Source organism: Ambystoma mexicanum, chromosome 3q (assembly GCF_040938575.1).
Source record: "Ambystoma mexicanum isolate Mex_15411 chromosome 3q, UKY_AmexF1_1, whole genome shotgun sequence".
Lineage (NCBI taxonomy): Eukaryota > Metazoa > Chordata > Amphibia > Caudata > Ambystomatidae > Ambystoma > Ambystoma mexicanum.
Window position 1 is genome coordinate 925,990,053 of NC_090926.1, and position 19,495 is coordinate 926,009,547.

At 44.6% G+C, this 19,495-nt stretch overlaps 1 protein-coding gene across 1 annotated transcript in view; it reads right to left on the minus strand.

Moving 5' to 3' along the window:
- Nucleotides 1-19,495, minus strand: part of LOC138583119 (ATP-binding cassette sub-family A member 9-like) — a 2,601,648-nt gene that overhangs the window by 1,570,947 nt on the left and 1,011,206 nt on the right. Inside the window, exons 14-15 of the mRNA XM_069655079.1 lie at nt 4,448-4,567; nt 3,714-3,852 (exon numbers count right to left, since the gene is read on the minus strand). Of these exons, the coding sequence (XP_069511180.1) occupies nt 3,714-3,852; nt 4,448-4,567 (259 nt within the window). The remainder of the gene's footprint in view (nt 1-3,713; nt 3,853-4,447; nt 4,568-19,495) is intronic.

Genomic DNA, 19,495 nt, shown 5'->3' on the forward strand with positions numbered 1-19,495 from the left:
TTTCCTTGATCCTGGTATTCGCCTCTGCTTCGGGCCTTTGATGCGCTATTACCTGTCATCTCCGTTTCTTCCCTCTCGATTTGCTTCCTCTGACTGGTCACCTAGTAAGTCGGTCGTGCAGCTCTGAATGTCCCTTTCTGATTTCAGCTCGATCGTGCTCCACTCCCATTCGAATGTGAGCGAGAAAGGGTAGCCCGAACGTTATTGGACGCATTTTTTCTTTAAGCCATTTAGTGAGCGGAACACACTCTCTCCTCATGGCCAACGTGAGGGACAACAGATGTTGGTAAATTGAGACCCTCGCTGTATCCAAGGGAATCTGTGCACTGCACTTGGTTTTTTCAAGAACTATTTCTTTGTCGACATAACTGTGGAACTGCGCCAAGACTGTCTTTGGACCACCTGCAGTGCCTCCTGCTCTATGTATACGATCGAGTTTTGGCTCGTCAATTGAGTCATCTTCAAACAGGGTTTTCATGGGTGTATGTAGGGTCCTTTTTAAGTCCTGTTCGGTTTCCCCTTCTCTGTCCGGGATACCGAAAATGCTTAAGTTATCACGTTGTTCCCGGTTCTCCAAATCATCCAGTTTCATGCAGAACTCTTCTTCCCTGGCTTCGACCTCCACAATCCTCCGGTCCATCTGGAATTCTAGTGTAACAAAGGAGGTTTGGTTATGCTCCACCTCTTGAAGTTTTTCTTCTATCTTATCAATCCTCTGCGTTATTTTGTCGACTTTCCCACCTATGTCAGCTCTCATGCTTTTCATTTAGTTGAGCAGGTCCGCCACATCTGCCTTGGTTGCGGCTGCCTCTGGAACCAAAGTCCCCATTTTGGGGTCTGAAGAGGGGGAAGTATCAGAGCGATGTGGGGAGAATCTGTATGACGCAAGCTTTTCCCTAATGCTTATACGTGCCTGACCCAGAGCGTTTCAGGGGGGTGCTTTCCCTACTGTATTTTAGTCCTCCTGTCCGTCTGTGAGCCAGAGTCGTTCTCCAGTTCCTTAAGTAGAGAAGAGGGCACACGCCCCTTGTATGGGGGCCCTACCTTCTAGGTACCAAGTAGTGGTCAGGATCAACACACAGATTCGTAGTTTTCGGGCGTGCCACCTTGGGGGAGAGGGTGGATGTTTCACGGGTCCAGGCGGGCTCTCATAATGTTCTTCTCCCAGTTTGATTCAGCAGTGGGAGCTTGGAAAGTTGTGGGGAGTGCTCCACTTTGAGGAGGGCCACAGTCTCTCTGTCGTCGGGGGAGCCTGGGCTTGAGGAGGGCACACGCCCTGGTAAGCAGGGGCCCAACTTTCTATTGACTTCTTATTCTGCACATCTTCTCGGTTTGCCGTGGTCCCAGGGTTCGATTCGCTATATCGAGGGCTCAATTCTACCCCCTCGTGTGGTGTCTCTGCATGTCTAGTCCTCCTATGACTGCGGGGGCTTTTTCTGTGCCCTTTTGGGGAGGAGGGTCGCCACTTGGTGCTTCAGGTCGTTGTCAGCACCGTAGGATCCAGCTGTATTACAATATTTAAAGAGGCTGTAAGCCGCGTGGACACCATCCGACAGTGTCCTCTGTATTGCTGATGTGTGTGGGTGGGGATTCCCGAGTCTGTGCTTCCGCCTGCTGCTTTTCCGACTCTAGTATCCTGTATTAGACACCTCTGGGCTCCTGGGCCCCAGCTGTAGAGGTATCCACGGCTTTGGATGACTTCAAAATGTTTCCAGTAGGGCGTCACATGGCAGCTTACATCCCCCAAATATGGTGTGAGTTAGTAAGTTGTGTCAGCCTCTGCCCACCACACGTGCGCCACAATTGATATGCCTGAGGGCATTTGCCAGATTCCCGCTACAGTTTGCATGCACCTCCCAGAGAGCAGTGTGCACCGCTGGCCGCTTCGTAGGCGCAACTGCACAGCCCGTTCAGGAGTCAGAGGTCACATGCACCTCTGTGTGGTTCCAAGGCACGTATCCCGACTGCTCCTGTCAACGAATTTGGTCGGTCTAATATCCATTCAAGTAGCTGGCTAGATGGACAGTCGAAGCGTGCAAGGCGGGGGTGGTGAGTTTTTAAACCATCTTCACCGGCACAGGTCGCTGGATTCTCCTCAAAGCCTGTTACTGGCATGTGCTTGTAACAATGTCCGGATCCTGACTCCAGGAAGGGTCCGCTGCATAAGGAGTTCTGCTTCAAGTTGCGGGCAGTGAGGCAGTCAAGTTTTCTTCCGGGGACCCGTGCTCCGGTCCATATAGTGGGAGGGCCTCTGGGTGGACGGGAGCAATGTCTGCAAGGAGCGGCGGGCAAGTGGTTTCTCGCCAGGTAGTGGCAGGGCCTCCGGGTAGACAAACACAGTGCTCGGCAGCGGGCAGGTGGGTGTCTGCCGGACACTCCAACGTTCTGGTGGCGGCTCAACGACTTCAAATCTATGGGCACTCTTCCCAGTGAAGTCCGCGCCTTGCAGGAGTGGTCTCCCAGGATCACGTTGATTGCATCGGTCGGTGGGGGAGGGGTGGCATCTAGACTGGTGTTGAAGCAAAGCAGGGGCTCACGTCTGCCACAGCCTCCCTTTCCGGCACCGGGATCTGGATTGCTGCAGCCACGGCCCCTTGTGCGGGATAAGGTTGATTCCCAAAGGGGGGTGCAGCTCCTGCAACAGAGCCTCCCTCGATGTTGACTGTTCTCCGTGGCAGTGACCAGACCCCGGCCCGAGGGTGCACACGTAGGCCCAGGAACTGCTGTAGAGTCGTATGGCAACTCACGGCTCACTGATATCTCTACTGAATAACATCCGATTTCTGTCGGACTTTCTCTCAATGTGAGGGGGCCGTCTTCATCTGGTCGACCAGCTTGGTTCCTAGGGTGGGAGGGTCCTGCAGTGGGGACTCAGGCCACTTTTAGGGACCGTGGGACAGAGCTCACACAGTGGAGGTGTCCATCGGTGCGCCCCTTGATGGCCATTCCTGAATGAACTTTTAAACATTTCCAAAACCTAGGTTAAAACTGAAGACTGGAACAAGGCAAACTTACTTTACTATACAGTTTTGCTCTCTGCTTTGTACAAAAAAGTAAACACTGCCTGTACATTACACTTTGCAGGCAACATTTACTAATCGATTTCCAGTAGCAGGTGCTAATCTGAGGCGGATTTCCAAGGAATCAATTTGTTTTGCACATTCATGAAAATCTCATGCAGGCGTAAAACGTGGTGCTCATCCAATGCGGAAGAGGTAAGCACATCAGAGATGCAAACCCTGCTTTGTGCCCCTCCTACCTCTTGTGAGGGAACAAAAATGAACTGAAGTGCACAATGAAGGTGTAAAAGAATGAATTGTTGCTCTTACACTTTCATTTGGCACTATGCTAATTTCAAAATTATCCCCATTGTACGCACAGGCATTCCCTATTTACATGTTTATACAATTTGAGTGCACCTCTAACTATATGTTGCACCGCTTCCTTTTCTGTCAAATTACAACACAACTCGAAACATAATACATCATCCAAGAGCATGCAAGAAAATGTACATGGTTGTGTTACTGATGATCATGATAAGAAGGCCTGCACTATGCTGATGTCCAGATCATTACTGAGAGATGTTAATTACTCTATATACCCCTTATACACCCTACACAGCACCTAACTTAGCACAATTCATGACAAAGCTAAACATCTAAATAAAATCACATGTTTAAGCAAATGTGCTAGTAAATGTATCTTTGACTGACCCGCCAGGATGTCGGCTTCGTCCATGAACTGGGTGCTGAACAGGGTGACACGATCGGCTTTTCGCTCTTTTAGGAGGGTCCATACATGGTGTCGAGAGCAGGGGTCTAGGCCTGCAGTTGGCTCATCAAGCAGAAGGATCTACACTCATGAGAACAGATACAGATGCTCTTTTAATTATATATCTTCAGCAAGTTACCCACTTTCTACTTATATAAAGAGAGGTTAATGCCCGGAACACCTTATTTTTTTTGTGATACTTGAGGTTTTCAAAAAAGAATATCTGATTCCATTGCTACATTGCACACTCTGTGGTTGAATAACGAGCATTCTGCGTGAATGGACCACAGACTAATGTTAGAATGGTCTCCATTTGCCATTACTTTCACCTGTACCTTAAACACACATAAGATCCTCTTCTTTTTAGAAAATAAGACATAAATTGTCTCCACTTAAATCTACACCAGTATCTTTGTGCAATGTGTTCTCAATTCTTTCAGAGCTGAGGAGCCACTTGGCCGTCATCTCACTCTACAGAAGACATACAGTCGTTTCCTGTGGCACTTTGACATAGTGGAGTGGTCAAGTTGTAAAAATTGGCAGTCCACTCTAAATCATGTAAGAACTAAGTAGGCAGATCAGACACTAAGCACACCCCCAACCCCCACTTGACAGGCATCATTGACCTAGAAATAATTAAACCAACGTGTTAGCCAGCAAAGTAATAGCATTTTACCTTTGGGTTTCGTAATAAGGCAATTCCGAGAGTCAGTTTCCTTTTTTGCCCACCGCTCAGATTGGCTGCTCGTGTATCTTGAATATTGGTAATATCCAAGCCATTCAAGATGCATTGAACCTACAGTAGAAAGAACAAGAGAATGTTAATAACTACGACAAAAGGAACTAATGTAACTGTGAGAATTTATCAGGGAGAGACTGATGTCCCCTTTTTCACAGGTTCTGATTCTTTGCCACTTTTAAGTCTCCTGGCGAAGGGGAAATAAATGGTGAGTTTGGGTGAAACGGAAAATGAATGCTTAGTGTAGGTGGAATTGCGAGCGGCTCTCTGGAGGTAATAGCTGCATGTTCCTTTCAGTGCACAAATGACTCTCTAAGCATCTCTGAAGATCTCCAATCATATTTGAGTTGCCTGAGTCTGAATAAAATAATTCAATTTTAGACTGACTTAATCTTTTCAAATGATCTTTGGAAATAATTCTTATGGACCCACATAATTCGATTTTGTATATGTGATAGCATTTTTCTGGAGAATAGTCATAGATATTAAAAATCATTCTACTTTAAGCTTAGCTGTACTTTTCCATACACATTTTAGATATTGAAGATGTAAACAGATACATGTATGCGGCTGAGATTCCTGAATGCCTAAGAATGAGAACCAGAATCACAATGTGTGTTTTCCTATCGGGGACTCTGTCATTGTTGCCTTCAGCATTACTCTTATGTTAGATGGGGCATTAGTCATAATGTCTTCAGGTATTCCTAAACGTTCCTAAAAAGTCTGTTGAATGAGCTATAAAGGCTAAGATGTTTCCGGCATGTTAGTTTACTGGGTTTTAGATGCAGCCTCAATGCTTTTGTCCAGACAGATCACAACACCAAACAGTGGTAGGGTCTCACCAGTTGAGTCATCACGTAATACTGTAAAAGCTCTTTCTATGTGATTGTTTTATTACTCCTGTGTCCATTAACGCCAAGGGTTCTAGAATCATTTGGTCTGATGTTAACACCATAACTATTAATCTGTACTAGATAACTGTGGTCTTTCTCCCATGGCTTTACTACAGCTGACTCTTGGGGATTTAGGCTCTTCAATAAAACTTTTTTTGCTCCATTCGATTCGGAAAAAAACAGTCACTTTGTACAATGTTAAAAAAGCATACTTCTTGCCACTATTTGTGCAATAAAAAGATCTACGTTTATTACTCAATAGGGTAAAGTTATTAGGATTGTAACACTCCAAAACCAGATTTAAGAATTGGCTTTATTGGTACAAATGCAAATTGAATAACTCCAATTGGAGGTTGATTTTCAGGCGTATTAAAATGCACGACTCCAGGAGGTTCTAGCATTTGTACCGCACTTACTTGGCAGACGAATCTCCTAAAGAAATCTCTGGTTACCTGAAGCCATCTGGGGCTGTTATATTAAAAAACTGTATCGGGATTATGGCATAAGCCCCTTGAAGGACCCTGCATTTAGTTTTCCAGGTGAGTCTGGCTTTCTGGTCTTCGACTTGCAGGATATCCTGGGAATAATTGACAAGATTGACGGGTCCAGGGCATCGGCCCAGATGGCATTGCTAATATTGTTATGAAAAAACATCCTTTCCTTTGGGCTCAAATAATACTTATCCTTTTCTCTTTAATTGTTAGTAGCAGGGAGATACTATGGATTTGGTGTGAATCAATGCTGATCCCTGCCCATAAAAAGGAACCTGCCCTGATCCCAGTAATTACCGATTACTAGTGATGCTATATTCCAGTGGAAAGATGTTTTCTACCATATTGCTCAAACACTTAAATAGCTGTGCCAAGTCTAGAAACTTAATTAAACCACAACAGACAGGCTTTAGGAAGTTGTGCAGCATGATACACAGCCTTTGGGCTCTTCAATGGTTGATTGCAGATACGTATAGACATGCAGACTGCTGCCTATACTTATGCTTTGTTGATTATTTGGCAGCCTTTGACTGTGTATCACACCCTCAACTCTGGCAAAAACTGAAGCGTTGGAGCATTAGCAACACCTTGCTTTATTTCATATCTCAGTTATATACTAATACTTCAGTTTTAATTAGACTACCTCAGGAAGGTAATATATCTACTTCCTTCCTTACTAACACCGGCTTAAAGCAAGGATGATATATCTACTTCCTTCCTTACTAACACCGGCTTAAAGCAAGGATGCGTCTTGTGCCCGTTTCTGTATAATCTTTAAGTGGCCGACTTGGATGAAGCTTTGCGGGCCGCTCATAATGTTCCTCCTAATCTTGACGTGAAGAGCATTTACCAGTCGACCAAACACCTCTAGGATTGCAGTGTTCAATGGACACCCTTTTTTAGTGGCCAGCTTCATATGGATTACAAATCAATCAGAAGAAGACTAAGATCATGCTTATAGGTAAAAGTAAACATTGCTGTGCTTCCTTTCCCTGGAGGATGGGGTACCACTTAAGAATCCTCCCACTATGCTCTTTTATGCCGAAAGGAAACAATAAGAAATTAGCATCTCATTAAGAATTTCATTCACAAGAATGGTGGTGGCTCTGCTGAGGGCCTCCTGGAAGTATACAAAAAGGGTATTATCCCAACTATACTATATTTTCTTGGAGTACTTCCTTCAGAACGCTTAGTGAAGTGGCTAGAAAGGGCAAGCTGTTACGGTCATTATTAGGCTTACCGAACTCGATGCCAGTGGAAGCATTGAGACTGGAGCTGGGATTACCCTCGCTGTGCTCTCTGTGGAGTATGGCCTGTACTAAACTTTATGCAAAAATGAATTGGGCTTCGAACAAGAAATCCTCATTACTGGCACTTTGTTTTCAGTATAAGTCTTTTAGAGTTGACAATGAAGCCCAAGCAGATTTGGTGGCTACAGCAAGCAACTTTTAGACGCAATAGGGCTGGAGATTCCCTCTGAAGATGATGTATTTTCATTTTATTCTAAGCTGGAATCTAAGAAAGTGGTTTGTGACTGTACGCATACAATGGAGACATTTGTTACTAAAAAAAAGTATGTGTGATTTACTACTCAGTATTTCCACCCGATAAGCCTAGTAGTTAACTTACTAAAATACGTAGCCCTGTCTTGAGACGTTACATTCTCTACTTGAGATTGAATAGCTTACCTGTGTTGGAATATTCTGGGGCATGGAAAGGCATTCCTAAAGAGAATCGATTATGTTGGCTGTGTGGTAATGATATTGAACCCACTAGACACATTTAACGAGATGTGCATGATTGAATTAATACTATCATAAGGGATATGAGGATCTTCTAAAGAGATTTGAGGATTTTGGCTCTGACCGGTTTTGAGCCACAATTCATTCGGCTGAATCCTTAGTTATTACAGCAGCATTGTGTCACATGTTATGTTATGTTATGTTATTTTGCATTTATATAGCGCCTTATATACCATTGGTATGGTCTGAAGGCGCTGGTAGGTTGAACGCCCTTGGGAACCGAAGTTCATATCAGTAGAGGGAGTAGAGAGGGTCAAAAGGTGCGTGTGAGCACCGGGTATGTGTGCAGCTCGTGCGGTATCCATGTAATAGCTGCTTTCTAGCAGTAGGTGTGATGGTTGAGAGGTCAGGAGTATGTGTTCGTTCTGGCAGGATTTATCCAGATCGGATGTGGCTGCGTTAGGCCTGAGGAGAACGCCTGGCTGGGGGGTGTGTAACCAGCAGTGTTTACTTAGAATGATGTGGAGTGAGCGGCGGATGTTGATATGAGAACAGTTATACCGAATGGTGTCATAGTATCCCTGTGTCCTAGTTGAGTGGTGATGTAAAGGAGAGAGTAAGCATGATGGTGTGATATGATGGGTTATATGCTCTTTCAAACGTTATCTGCATTTCAGACCATAGTATACACGTCACGCAATTCTATGCGCTCCTGTCCGTTCCATGCACTCCTATCTACTCCATGCACCCCAGTTTGCTCTATACATTCCGGTCCGCTCCATGCACTCATGCATTCCGGCCCACCCTGCGCGCTCGGGTCCGCCCTGCGTACTCTAGTCTGCCCCAACATTCACAATTCTGTCTAAGTGTGGACATGCTAATATTCACCTTTCTGTCTAAGTGTGGACATGCTAACATTCAAGGTCCTATCTAGATGCAACGCAGGCCAATATTCACAATTCTGTCTAAGAGTGGACATGCTAGTATTCACAATTCTGTCTGAGTGTGGACTAGCAAGTGTGGACATGCTAATATTCACAATTCTGTCTGGGTGTGGACATGCTAATATTCACAATTCTGTCTAGGTGTGGACATGCTAATATTCAAAGTCCTATCTAGATGCAACGCAGGCCAATATTCACAATTCTGTCCAACTGTGGCCATGCTAATACTCACAATTCTGTCCAAGTGTGGATATGCTAATATTCACAACTCTGTCTAGGTGTGGACATGCTAACATTCAAAGTTCCATCTAGAAGCAACGCAGTCCAATATTCACAATTCTGTCTAGGTGTGGACATGCTAACAATCACAATTCTGTCTCTAAGTGTGGACATGCTAATATTCACAATTCCATCTAGATGCGACGCAGGCCAATGTTCACAATTCTATCTAAGAGTGGGCATGCTAACATTCACAATTCTATCTAAGAGTGGACATGCTAAGAATCACAATTCAATCTAGATGCGACGCAGGCCAATGTTCACAATTCTATCTAAGAGTGGGCATGGAAGTATTATGGCACTCTATGTTATTGGTAGGTAAGATAGAGTGGCAGGGGTTTTCTGGAGTAGAGTGATTGCTCTACTACCCACCCATGCCACACTCACGGTTTTTGTTGGTCTCTGTTGGCTGCTGGCTTCCTTGGCATCCCCTTGCGGACACCTGCTGACACTTCCTGGAGCCGCCTCTGTTGGAGCCGCCCTTGGCCTTGGGGCCCTTAGCCGGGGGCTGCACGGGCAGAGGGCTGCCCTGGGAGGACCAGTGATGAAGGGTGAGAGGACCAATGAGAACGGGCCTGAGCGGGTTGGGAGGCGGGAGGGAAGGGAGAGAAGGAAGAGGGTGCGGAGTGGGAGCGGGCTGCTGGGGGATCAGAAAGGCCTCTGGATATGGGGTCAGCCACAAAAGCCTGCTGCCTCTGGGTGTGAAGGAGGCAGGCAGGGGGCATTGCGGCCGCTAGGCCCAACGAGGAGTCAGGCTCCACCAATCACGGGAGGGGGTGGGCCAGGAGGCGGGAGGAGGGACGCGGGAAAAAGGCAGGGGAAGCAGGATGGCGATCGGGGGCAGGGAGTCAGCCACACAGGCCGAGATGTTGCTCCCCAGGGCCCAGGAGGGTCCTGGGGGGGGGGGTGCACTCACCTGCTGCCCTCTGGGTGTGAAGGAGGCAGTCAGGGGGCACTGTTGCCGCTAGGCCCAACGAGGAGTCAGGCTCCACCAATCACGGGAGGGGGTGGGCCAGGAGGCGGGAGGAGGGAGAAGGGACGCGGGAAAAAGGCAGGGGAAGCAGGATGGCGATCGGGGGCAGGGAGTCAGCCACACAGGCAGAGATGTTGTTCCCCAGGGCCCAGGAGGGTCCTGGGGGGGGTGCACTCACCTGCTGCCTCTGGGTGTGAAGGAGGCAGGCAGGGGACACTGCGGCCGCTAGGGAAAGAGCACGCCAATTGCTTGAATTGTATGATTAGGCACAATTTTATAGGTATTTTCGGGTATTTTCATTATGGGGGTATATTCATTTTCAAAAGTATTTCTTTGAATGCATTATTTCTATGTTATAATAAAGGACTATTTTTGTATTATCTATTGTGTAAATATGTTGATTGTTTTTATATTTGTGTTATTACATGTGATAGTGCAAAAGGCTTATTGGTTAGCCATATGCACTTTAAATAAAATAATTTTTAAAAATACCCTTACACAATGCTAATTATCTCTAAAAATAAAGTACACATGCAAGGTTGGGTTGCTGATGAATGAGTATATCCCTGAACACCCAGAACTAAGGAGAGAGGTGGGCATTGCCATGAAACCGACTCGGGAGGATAGCTCAGGGGCAATGCGCCCTTGGAAGCAAGACGACGCAGAGGCAACACAGGTTCGATCCCCAGGTCCGCGTTTAGAAACCTCTAGGTATTACGCACGCTATTAATAACCAATTACAATTACTTTTCACAAAAGTTATGACAACAGCAGCATGGTTGTAATGGATTTCTTTTAGGTATTTATAAAGGTTGAAATAGAAATATAATTCACCCATCAAAAAATAAACAGCAAATATAAGTCTATCAAAGTTCTCAAAAGTTCTAAAAGAAGTCTCCAGCCTGCTCCATGGTTCACTAACAGTTGTGGGGTTGAGGCATCCACACACTTATTTCTTGATCTTCCTGCTTTCTTGAAAACTCGTCTGATGTCTGTGTTTATAGTGAGGCCACCTAGACGCGCAACCACAAGTTGACAGTGTGCTGAGGTCACAGATGAACCACAGTATTTCAAGGCGAAAGTATTTCTGTCACACGGGAGATCGTTTACCAATTTTCAGCGGATTGCTTACTGGCATCTTGCCACCTCTCAATTTCAGGGTCCTTAGTCTACTGACCACAAGCCCATTGTCAATCTCACTTTCTTCCACAGCGCTCACTGCATGTTCATACCTAAGGGATCCTCTCTCTGTCAATTTGTCCACTCCTCCCTGTTGTTGTGCTTTAACTTCACCTCGTTGATGTTCCAACAAGTGCTCATTATGCCATAGTGGAGTAGGTAATCGCATACTCCCCACACTGCCTCCAGGCCCAGAATCACACACAACTAAACACTAGAAAATGAGAAATCGGGACCTGCTATTATAATATAGTTGCCGTTGTACTGGAACAAACAATACCCTCCATTTCCCTGTGCAATGGAAATGCCTGTAAGGCACGAACCGTGCTGATATTCTCTCACTGAAATTATAATTAAATATGCACAATAATAAAGGACCTATCAGATGAGGACCTTTGGGTTTGAATAGCAAAAACAAAACTCTATTGTGAAAATAACTTAGATGTGCAGGCTGTCCACTGTCCATTTTGTTCTGGTTTCCAATACCTACAGATAAGGGGAATGTTCTGCTCGATGACAATCTTTGTAGATGACCAATTATTTTTTTTATAACCTTTATTTATAAGATAGTCACACATCGATGCATGCGCAATACAACATTTCATTGAATGAACAGATGACCAATTTAAAAAAAAAAAACATACAGACCATAGTCTGCCCTTTAAAGCTAAAAATAGGCAAATACCACTAAAAAAGAAAAATAGGTAGTAACAAAGAAACTACAATTATTACTGCAGGGTAAGAAGAGGTAAACATGTATCTTAATGCGCATGAATAAACAGGTGAAAGGAAATGTTTATTAGAAAAACACGGTTTTACAGTCAAACATTTTTTACTTGCTTATAAAAAATTCTATTAGGAACTCCCATTAAAAAAATCATTTAACTCCCAGCCTTAAAAAAAAGTTAAATACTCACACTTTAAAATCTGTAGAACTGACCATAGTACAGAGGCGCCCAAGCTCTGAGCTTCACAATAATTAACATTTGCCCCAAATTCCAGGCAGGGGATTTCATAATAACACCCTATCATCACTTCAACTTGAGAAGAGAACAGGAAATATGTGTATGATGTTGAAAGAACTTAAATATGCATAAAACCAATACTGTGCTTCCAGGATGGGATGTCTTATACATTCCACCAATTTGTGCTAGCAGAAACTCCCAACACAACCAACTGACTTCCATGTTGCAATTAGGAGCGGTGTATCCTGTGTGATTTATAGCATGCAAGGAGTGAGACAGTTGGGAGACCCCCAATGCATTCCCCAGGTTAATCTACAGAATTTTGTAAGCAGTTCATTATAACCCACTTTCTACAACAATGACTAGAATTCCTCAGTGAACCTCTGATTGAAAACAATACGATTTTGATCACATAATACCTAAGCCTGTGGCCGGAATGTTACTTGGTCTACCAATAGAATATTCCTATGTACACCCACAAACAGATGCTCACTTTACGTCCTGTTTACATGGTACATAGATGTCATCCCCACCTCAAGAGATGACCTACCAATTCTGGATAGCCCACTACTTAATTACAGGTGAAATCAATTTACCTAACTCCTATGATAGTCTTAAGGGCACTCATTTGCAACCAACACTGTGGTGATCTCTGAGGTTAATAAATAAAGAGAACCACAAAGACAGTTTTTAGAACCCAGACCAACAAACCTAACTCAAAGTGCCTAGGAATCATTCTCCAGGCCATCTCAATGAAGTTGTAAAAAAACAAATACAAACTAGAACCAGCGTCACAGAAAAAATAAACTACCAGCCAAAATCACAAAATGGTCTAACTTAGAACTAGGCAAGCTCAAGAGAGAAAGCAGGGAACTTGGGACAAAGGGGAGAACTGTGTTTAGAAGTCCAGACAAAAAACATGGTTCAGACGAGCTAGATGATATAAATAAACAACAAAAATAAAACAACAAATCTACTTAGAAAGCAGAATATTAGAACAAAATAAGAGAACTCTACACACTCCCCACCACAGCACACACAAACCCTCATAAACAGCGATCTAATCCAAATGCAGATACTCCCTGCTGACAGCTCCAAGTTAACCAACAAAATAGAGAATTCAAGGGGGCGTGGCCAGGTGGCACCTGATGAAGATGTGCCCGCCATAGGCTCCGTCAATCGGCACCTTAATCTCCTCTATTTAGTGTTTGATATGAGCAAAAAGAAACAATAAAAGCCAATTAAGCATTTAAGTCCAGGGCGTTCCAGCAGAATGAGGTGTGCTGACAGATAACATACCGTTTGTGTAGTGGAAATCAGCGGGACTGCACAGCGGCCTGAGATAAATGGCAGTCGTCTTGTTGCTGTATGCGGCACCCACTGCGATCTGACCTGGTCTCCACAGTGGAAAGGTGGAACTCGCCCTGGGATCGCCGGGAGATCAGCGTGTGACAGCAGAGGGGCAGTGGGATCCCTGGTCCCTGTGCACGATGTCAGTGAGAAGAGCTAGGTGGGCAGGGATGCTGGATCGAGAGAGCTTGCACCACAGTGGATTGACAAGCATTGTCGGCGGAGGAGGAGCAGTCCTTCCCTAGTGGTACCGGGCGCCGGGACCCGCTAGTGAAGTGTGGCTGCCTGGAACCTGACTGCACGTCACATCGGGAAGCCAGTTGATCCCGCACTGACCCATACAGGGGAGAAGGGGCGCGTGATGATCTGCAGTGGTGTGCATGCTGTTTTCCTTGAAGCGCGTTTGGGGTGCCTGATGCGCGGCTAGAAGTGTGCCATTGGTGTGCAGCAGCAGGGTGTACTGCTGCAGTGCAAGCCCACAGAGAACTCCAACCTCCCGAAAACCAGACTCCTACAGAGATAGACTGAAGCTTTCTGTATTGAAGGAGCTATTGCCCAGAACCTTTCTCAGCTCCAACAAAATAAACGGGGCAAGACGAGCACAACCTGGCACAGGGAGCTTAGTCGCTAGCTTCAATCAGGCTGAGCAAAGGTATGAAGCACAGCCCTGGGCCCCAAAGCCATCATCTAATTTGTGAGCTATAACACATCTACAAATTTGCACGGGGATCAGACTGGCCACGCAGGTGACTCATTAACCTTGCACCCAATTTAACTCCAGAGCATAACTCCAAAGGGGTGCCACAGAACACCTGCGGCTGGGAATTGGGCCACTGGTGAGCTGAAATGGGCTGGCAGGTTGGCAGATGTTTAAGGGATCACCTAGCCTGCATGCAATGCCCAAAGCGGGGTCGAAGCCCAAAGCAGGTGATATTAAATCCCTATTAGGAATGCAGGACACAGGAAAATGCACACAGGAAACTCGAGTCCGCCCATCGCCTCCAAAGGCAGCCCACTTGGATCCTACAATTACGAAGCAAGACCTTCTGGATATGCTCGCTACTCTAAAGCAAGATCTCACTGCGGAAATAAAATCCACGAAATAGAACTTGGTCAAATCAATCACAGACGTGAATTTGCACCTGCCAGGACTAGAATCTCGAATAATTGATGTGGGGAATATGGTGTGTGAACAGGCGCATGAATATGCTGAGCTAGCTAATAGGATAGTATGAATCGAAGAACAGTTGGAAATTATCTGGGCAAAACAAGAGGATTTAGAAAACAGATCAAGAAGAAACAACATCTGTATACGTGGAATACCCCGGCAAATACAGGACAAGGAATTGGCAGGTGTCTGGGACTTGTTTCAGTCTTTATTGGGCCTCTCAGATTCTGCAGGGATGGAATTGGACAGAAAGCACTGAGTTTACTCTTCGACCCAACAACGTCACAACCTACAACCTACTACCAGACGTGCTAGGGAGAGTACACTATTTCCAACTAAAATAACGGATTATGCTTGCAGCAAGAAGGAAGGAGCATGTGAAGTTTTGGGGCAGAAATTATCTTTATATCAAGAGCTTCCCCTGTAAAATACTCTTTCAACACCAGAATCAGCGCTACGCTATCGGCTCGGAGGAGGAACCGGCTTAGCTAATGGACGCTCCCCACGATCCTCAAGTGGACTAGGCTGAGGCTAGATCACTTGAGGGCCCTGGATCTCGAGACAAATTCAGAAAGCCCAAGAGGAAGCATACTTTAAGGAAAATGCCCTTGGAAGTTGAAGTAGGGCTGTGCTGATGGGCAGGACTGCCTAACGGCCGGGGGAATTGATTCTGTTTCCAACTTGTTTTCATTCGCTATCAGTTGAGGTTAATGCTCCATGCTTGTCCTCTTTACAAGATAGTTATGTTGTATAGTTAGGTTGCGCAACACAGATTAATCAGTGATAGTATCAAATACTCTTAGAGTAGAGTTCCGCTGACATGTGTTTCGACCATTCAATTTTTACCCAGCTGCTAAATGCAAACAGATTCTTAATCAGATCCCTTGTTGAGCTATTACCCCTTTTGGTCCACGTAGTATGCCAAAAGAGGACCTAACGTCCATATATAGGGCTGCCTAATCTCCAAATGGGGTAAGTAGCTCAAAGTAGACTGGAGAACAGAGAAAAGCTTTTTTTAAACATATTTTCTGCACTTACATGTCTTTCTACTGAGATATTTTATACTGAATGCCCATATATCTCGAAAACCTTAATATTGAATGCATTTATTTTTTTGTGGAGGGTGCCATTCCCAAACCGCCGTTTGACCTCTAAAAACCAATCCCAAGCGTTTTCCCAAAAAATGTAACCCTTTACCCCACCCTAAATATATTCGATATAAAGGTTTTCAAGATATAAGTTTAGATATATGTGGGATTCAATATACAATATTTGATATAAAGACTGTATACCATTTTCTGTAGTTTACAGCACTTTCGGGTCAGTGTGATCCCATATCTCGCACCCATCTGCCTCCACTGCCACTGCTTTCCCCTCATATATAGTCAGCATTAGGTATGGTGAGGAATGCAACAGGTTTTTGACCGCTCTGAATATCCCTCCTCTGGTCAGTCTCATTTTTATCGCTAGTTTAGATAGATGGTCAATCCGACTTAATCTATCATTGACTCTCCACCCGAGAAAATCAAAGCTCTTTCCTCCATTAGCTGTCCATCTAGATGGATCCTTGGCAGCTACATTGATTTCCTAGGAAGACACATTAGCTTACATTTTTTTGCACTCGCTTTAAACCCTTGTCCGCCATAAATGTTCTACACCCATTAACCAACGACGTCAGTGACATAGGCATGGTAGCAATTAGAACCATGTCATTCACATAACTAAGCACCGGAAGTCTCCTCCCTTTACATCTTGGTACACCTGACCGAAGGATGAGCAGAAATTCTTTAAAGGAGTTAGTGTATGAATTAAATAAAAGGGGGGCCAAAGACACACCTCTGGTGTACCCCTTTTCCCACCTTAATTTACTCACATAGCTCACACCCCATACTACAATGGACCCTCACCCTGAAATCCTCATAAAGGGCTATGATAGCTCGTAAAAGGAGCACCAGTACTCCCCGACCCTGCAACGTTGTCCATAGGAAGTTCCTGTCCATGTGCTCAAAGACTGAACTCAGATCCATAAAGGCCACGTAGACCGCAACCCCCATTGTCTTGCCATACTTAGCAAATATCAAAAACAGGTTAAGACCCTGGAAGATCATGCCAATCACTGATCTAAAAGTGTGATGTGTGTCTGACAGTATTTTATTATCCTCGGCCCATGTCTCAAGTCTTTTAAGAAGCAGTCCTGCAAAGATCTTGGATGTACCATCCGGGAGCATCACGGGTCAGTAGGCACAGGGATACAATATGTTTCCTTTTTTAAAGATGGGCACAATAGTGCTGCTGTGCCAACCCAACCTGGTGGTCATAGCCATTAGCTATCAATGTATTAAAGAACTGTGCCGGAACTGGAGTCCAGACTTCTTGCTCGTCTATGAATAAATCATTTGGCACCCCATCTGCCCTGTGAGATTTAAGCCGCCTTTGCCTCGATAATAACAAACACATTTCTTCCAGGGTGAGTCGGTCCAACAGTTTGAAACTCCCCGTAATGGGCTGCACTTTCTTTGTGTCCACAGAAATACATAGATCGAAAGTGGTCCAACCAAGTGGACTCCAAAATATGTTGTTCCACAGGGTGATTTATCGGTTTGTTTTTCAGACCCCCCCCCTTGCTTTGGTCTATGTTGGGAAATCAGACAGAAAAATTGGAATGCTTTGGGGAATTTTGGATTTCAGAGCTCCCCATTGAAAGGCCTGTTTTGGGGAAGCTAGATAAAAAGGTTGCATTGATTTAAGAACAAAAACACCCCTTTCCTTAAAGAAGTTGGGGTCAGCTGGACAACACAAATTACCCAATTAAATTATAGGCTTTAGTTTTCAGTGAACACTGGGAAGTGAGGTTTGTTAATTTCAAATTTTAACAAAATTCACCCTGTAGTGTTCGGCCAAATGGGGAAGTAATTAATATTTTTGGTTAAACAGGCTAAGAATCAACACAGGTTTGCCCCACGCCCACTATAAAGGGAAAGGATTCAAGACAAGCAGATCCCCCCACTTTTGGTTTCCCAGAGCTCAGTTCTACTTACATAGAAATTCTCTGTTTAAGGTTTAGGAAAGCCTGCTGCATCTCAGGAAAGATGGAGCAGGGGTCTGGTCACTCCACTCTCACAGATGGCCTCCCACTCTCCACCATAGAACCCAGTCAGCTTTGAGGCCTTCCTAGAGATAGACCGCTCCACCCAGATGCACTCTCAGCAATTTCCTCTGGGGTTACCTCACAGCTGCCAGATGGTAAGTTTCAGCAGCCTTCCTGGTGGTCTGTCTCTTCTCTCTGTCCTCCTGTCTTTCTCCTTTTTCTGTCCTTTGACCTAGTGCAGTCCCCCTTATATAGCAGCAATGACACCACCAATTTTATAATCTTGGGCAGGTGCCCTGCAATAATTCCTGACACTAGGACTAGACAGTTACCCTTCTCTCTACTCCCCAACCCAGCCTCCAAGTCAGGATTGGTTTAGGGGTCGGGAGCAACATATGGCAATTCCCATTTGGCATCATCCTATGTTCTCCTTTCAACTTTTTGGCAAAAACTAGTTATGTATCACAACTTCATAATTTAACTAGCAACTGCCAGACTAAACAAATTTTCTTTATCAGCTAATCTTGGGGAATTAGATAAATCAACCCCCCCAAATCAGTATCATGTAGGACGGCCATGTGGCATCTTTCTGCCGTTTCCATAAAAATCACAACAGTTATAACTATGCAAGTTATTAAGCATAGCCCTAATTTCATTTTCCACTAACTCACCAACTCTCACATTTGGAACATGTTCAGATCCGCCAGAAACCTAATTTAGCTCGCCATTACAGTTCCCAGAGTCACAGGAAGATTAATTTTATATCCCCAAAGTCGCATGGAAATTACATATATAAAATGGTACATAGATTAAACCCATCTGCCTTATGATGGCTGAGAAAAAGGCCTAAATGAAAATAGTCCTTTTAAATAAATTGTGAATCTTCATGTCGGACAAATGGTACTGCTCATGCTTCCGGCCATCTGTTTTCACTGAGTCAGCCTGTGCACACAATTTTTATTATTTTGTTCAATCTCCTTTGTGTTGGAAGTGGCCCTATTTTCACACATATTAGTCATGCGCCAGCCAAGGGTACCTTTTGCTTTCAGAGCCAGCAGGTCTGGAGAACACTAAATATCGACACCTTTAGCAGGACAGGACATTTTTATTGCAGTTGGTCATTAGATGGGAGATGTGACATCCAGGCTGGGAGTGGGAGTTTTCCTTGTGAAGCTTTGCCTACAACCAGCAAAAGGGTCTGCCTTGGGCTGAAATTTTTTTCATGAAGACAAAGTGGCTCTTCAAATGTCACTGGAGTTTTGCGGGTGAAACATAATATACATTGCTCTTTGTCAACCCACACATCATGTTTTGTTTTCCTGAAATTATTTTCTGTGAGCAGGGATATTTTTTCCATTTTTACTTTTTCAAACCGTTTTTATTTGCACACACATGTGCAAGCCTTTTTTTTTTTTGTTTTACATGTGTAAAAATCCTGTTTTTCATCTGACAGGGATCTTTGGTTACTCCTTCTTTTGTAAATTAAAATTCTGCTTATCCATTGGTAAAGATAGTTAGGCCCCTTTCAACATGGCTCTTTCATTTTACTTGAAAAAGCAAAACAAAGGCCAGGCCGGTTTTGTTTCAGTGTTTACAATATTGCTATTCATATGAAAGGGACTTCTGTTTGGGGCCTTTAAATGCACCCACACTGTTGAAAAAGGTGTCATTTTTAGACTGATTTTTTATTAATGTTAATGTGTTCATTGTAGGTGTTTGACATGGTAAATGTAATTGATGAGGTGTGGTACAGGCAGTCTTGGAATTAACATTGGGAGTATTAAGGGGGCGCTGTTGCGCACGCTGCAAATGGCCGCCTGATTGCTGAGCTCCCGCTCCACTGACAAATCCTGTTGGAATAAATCCGTCTTGGACCTGCCTAGCGTACCCAGGACACAGGCATCGCTGGCCCA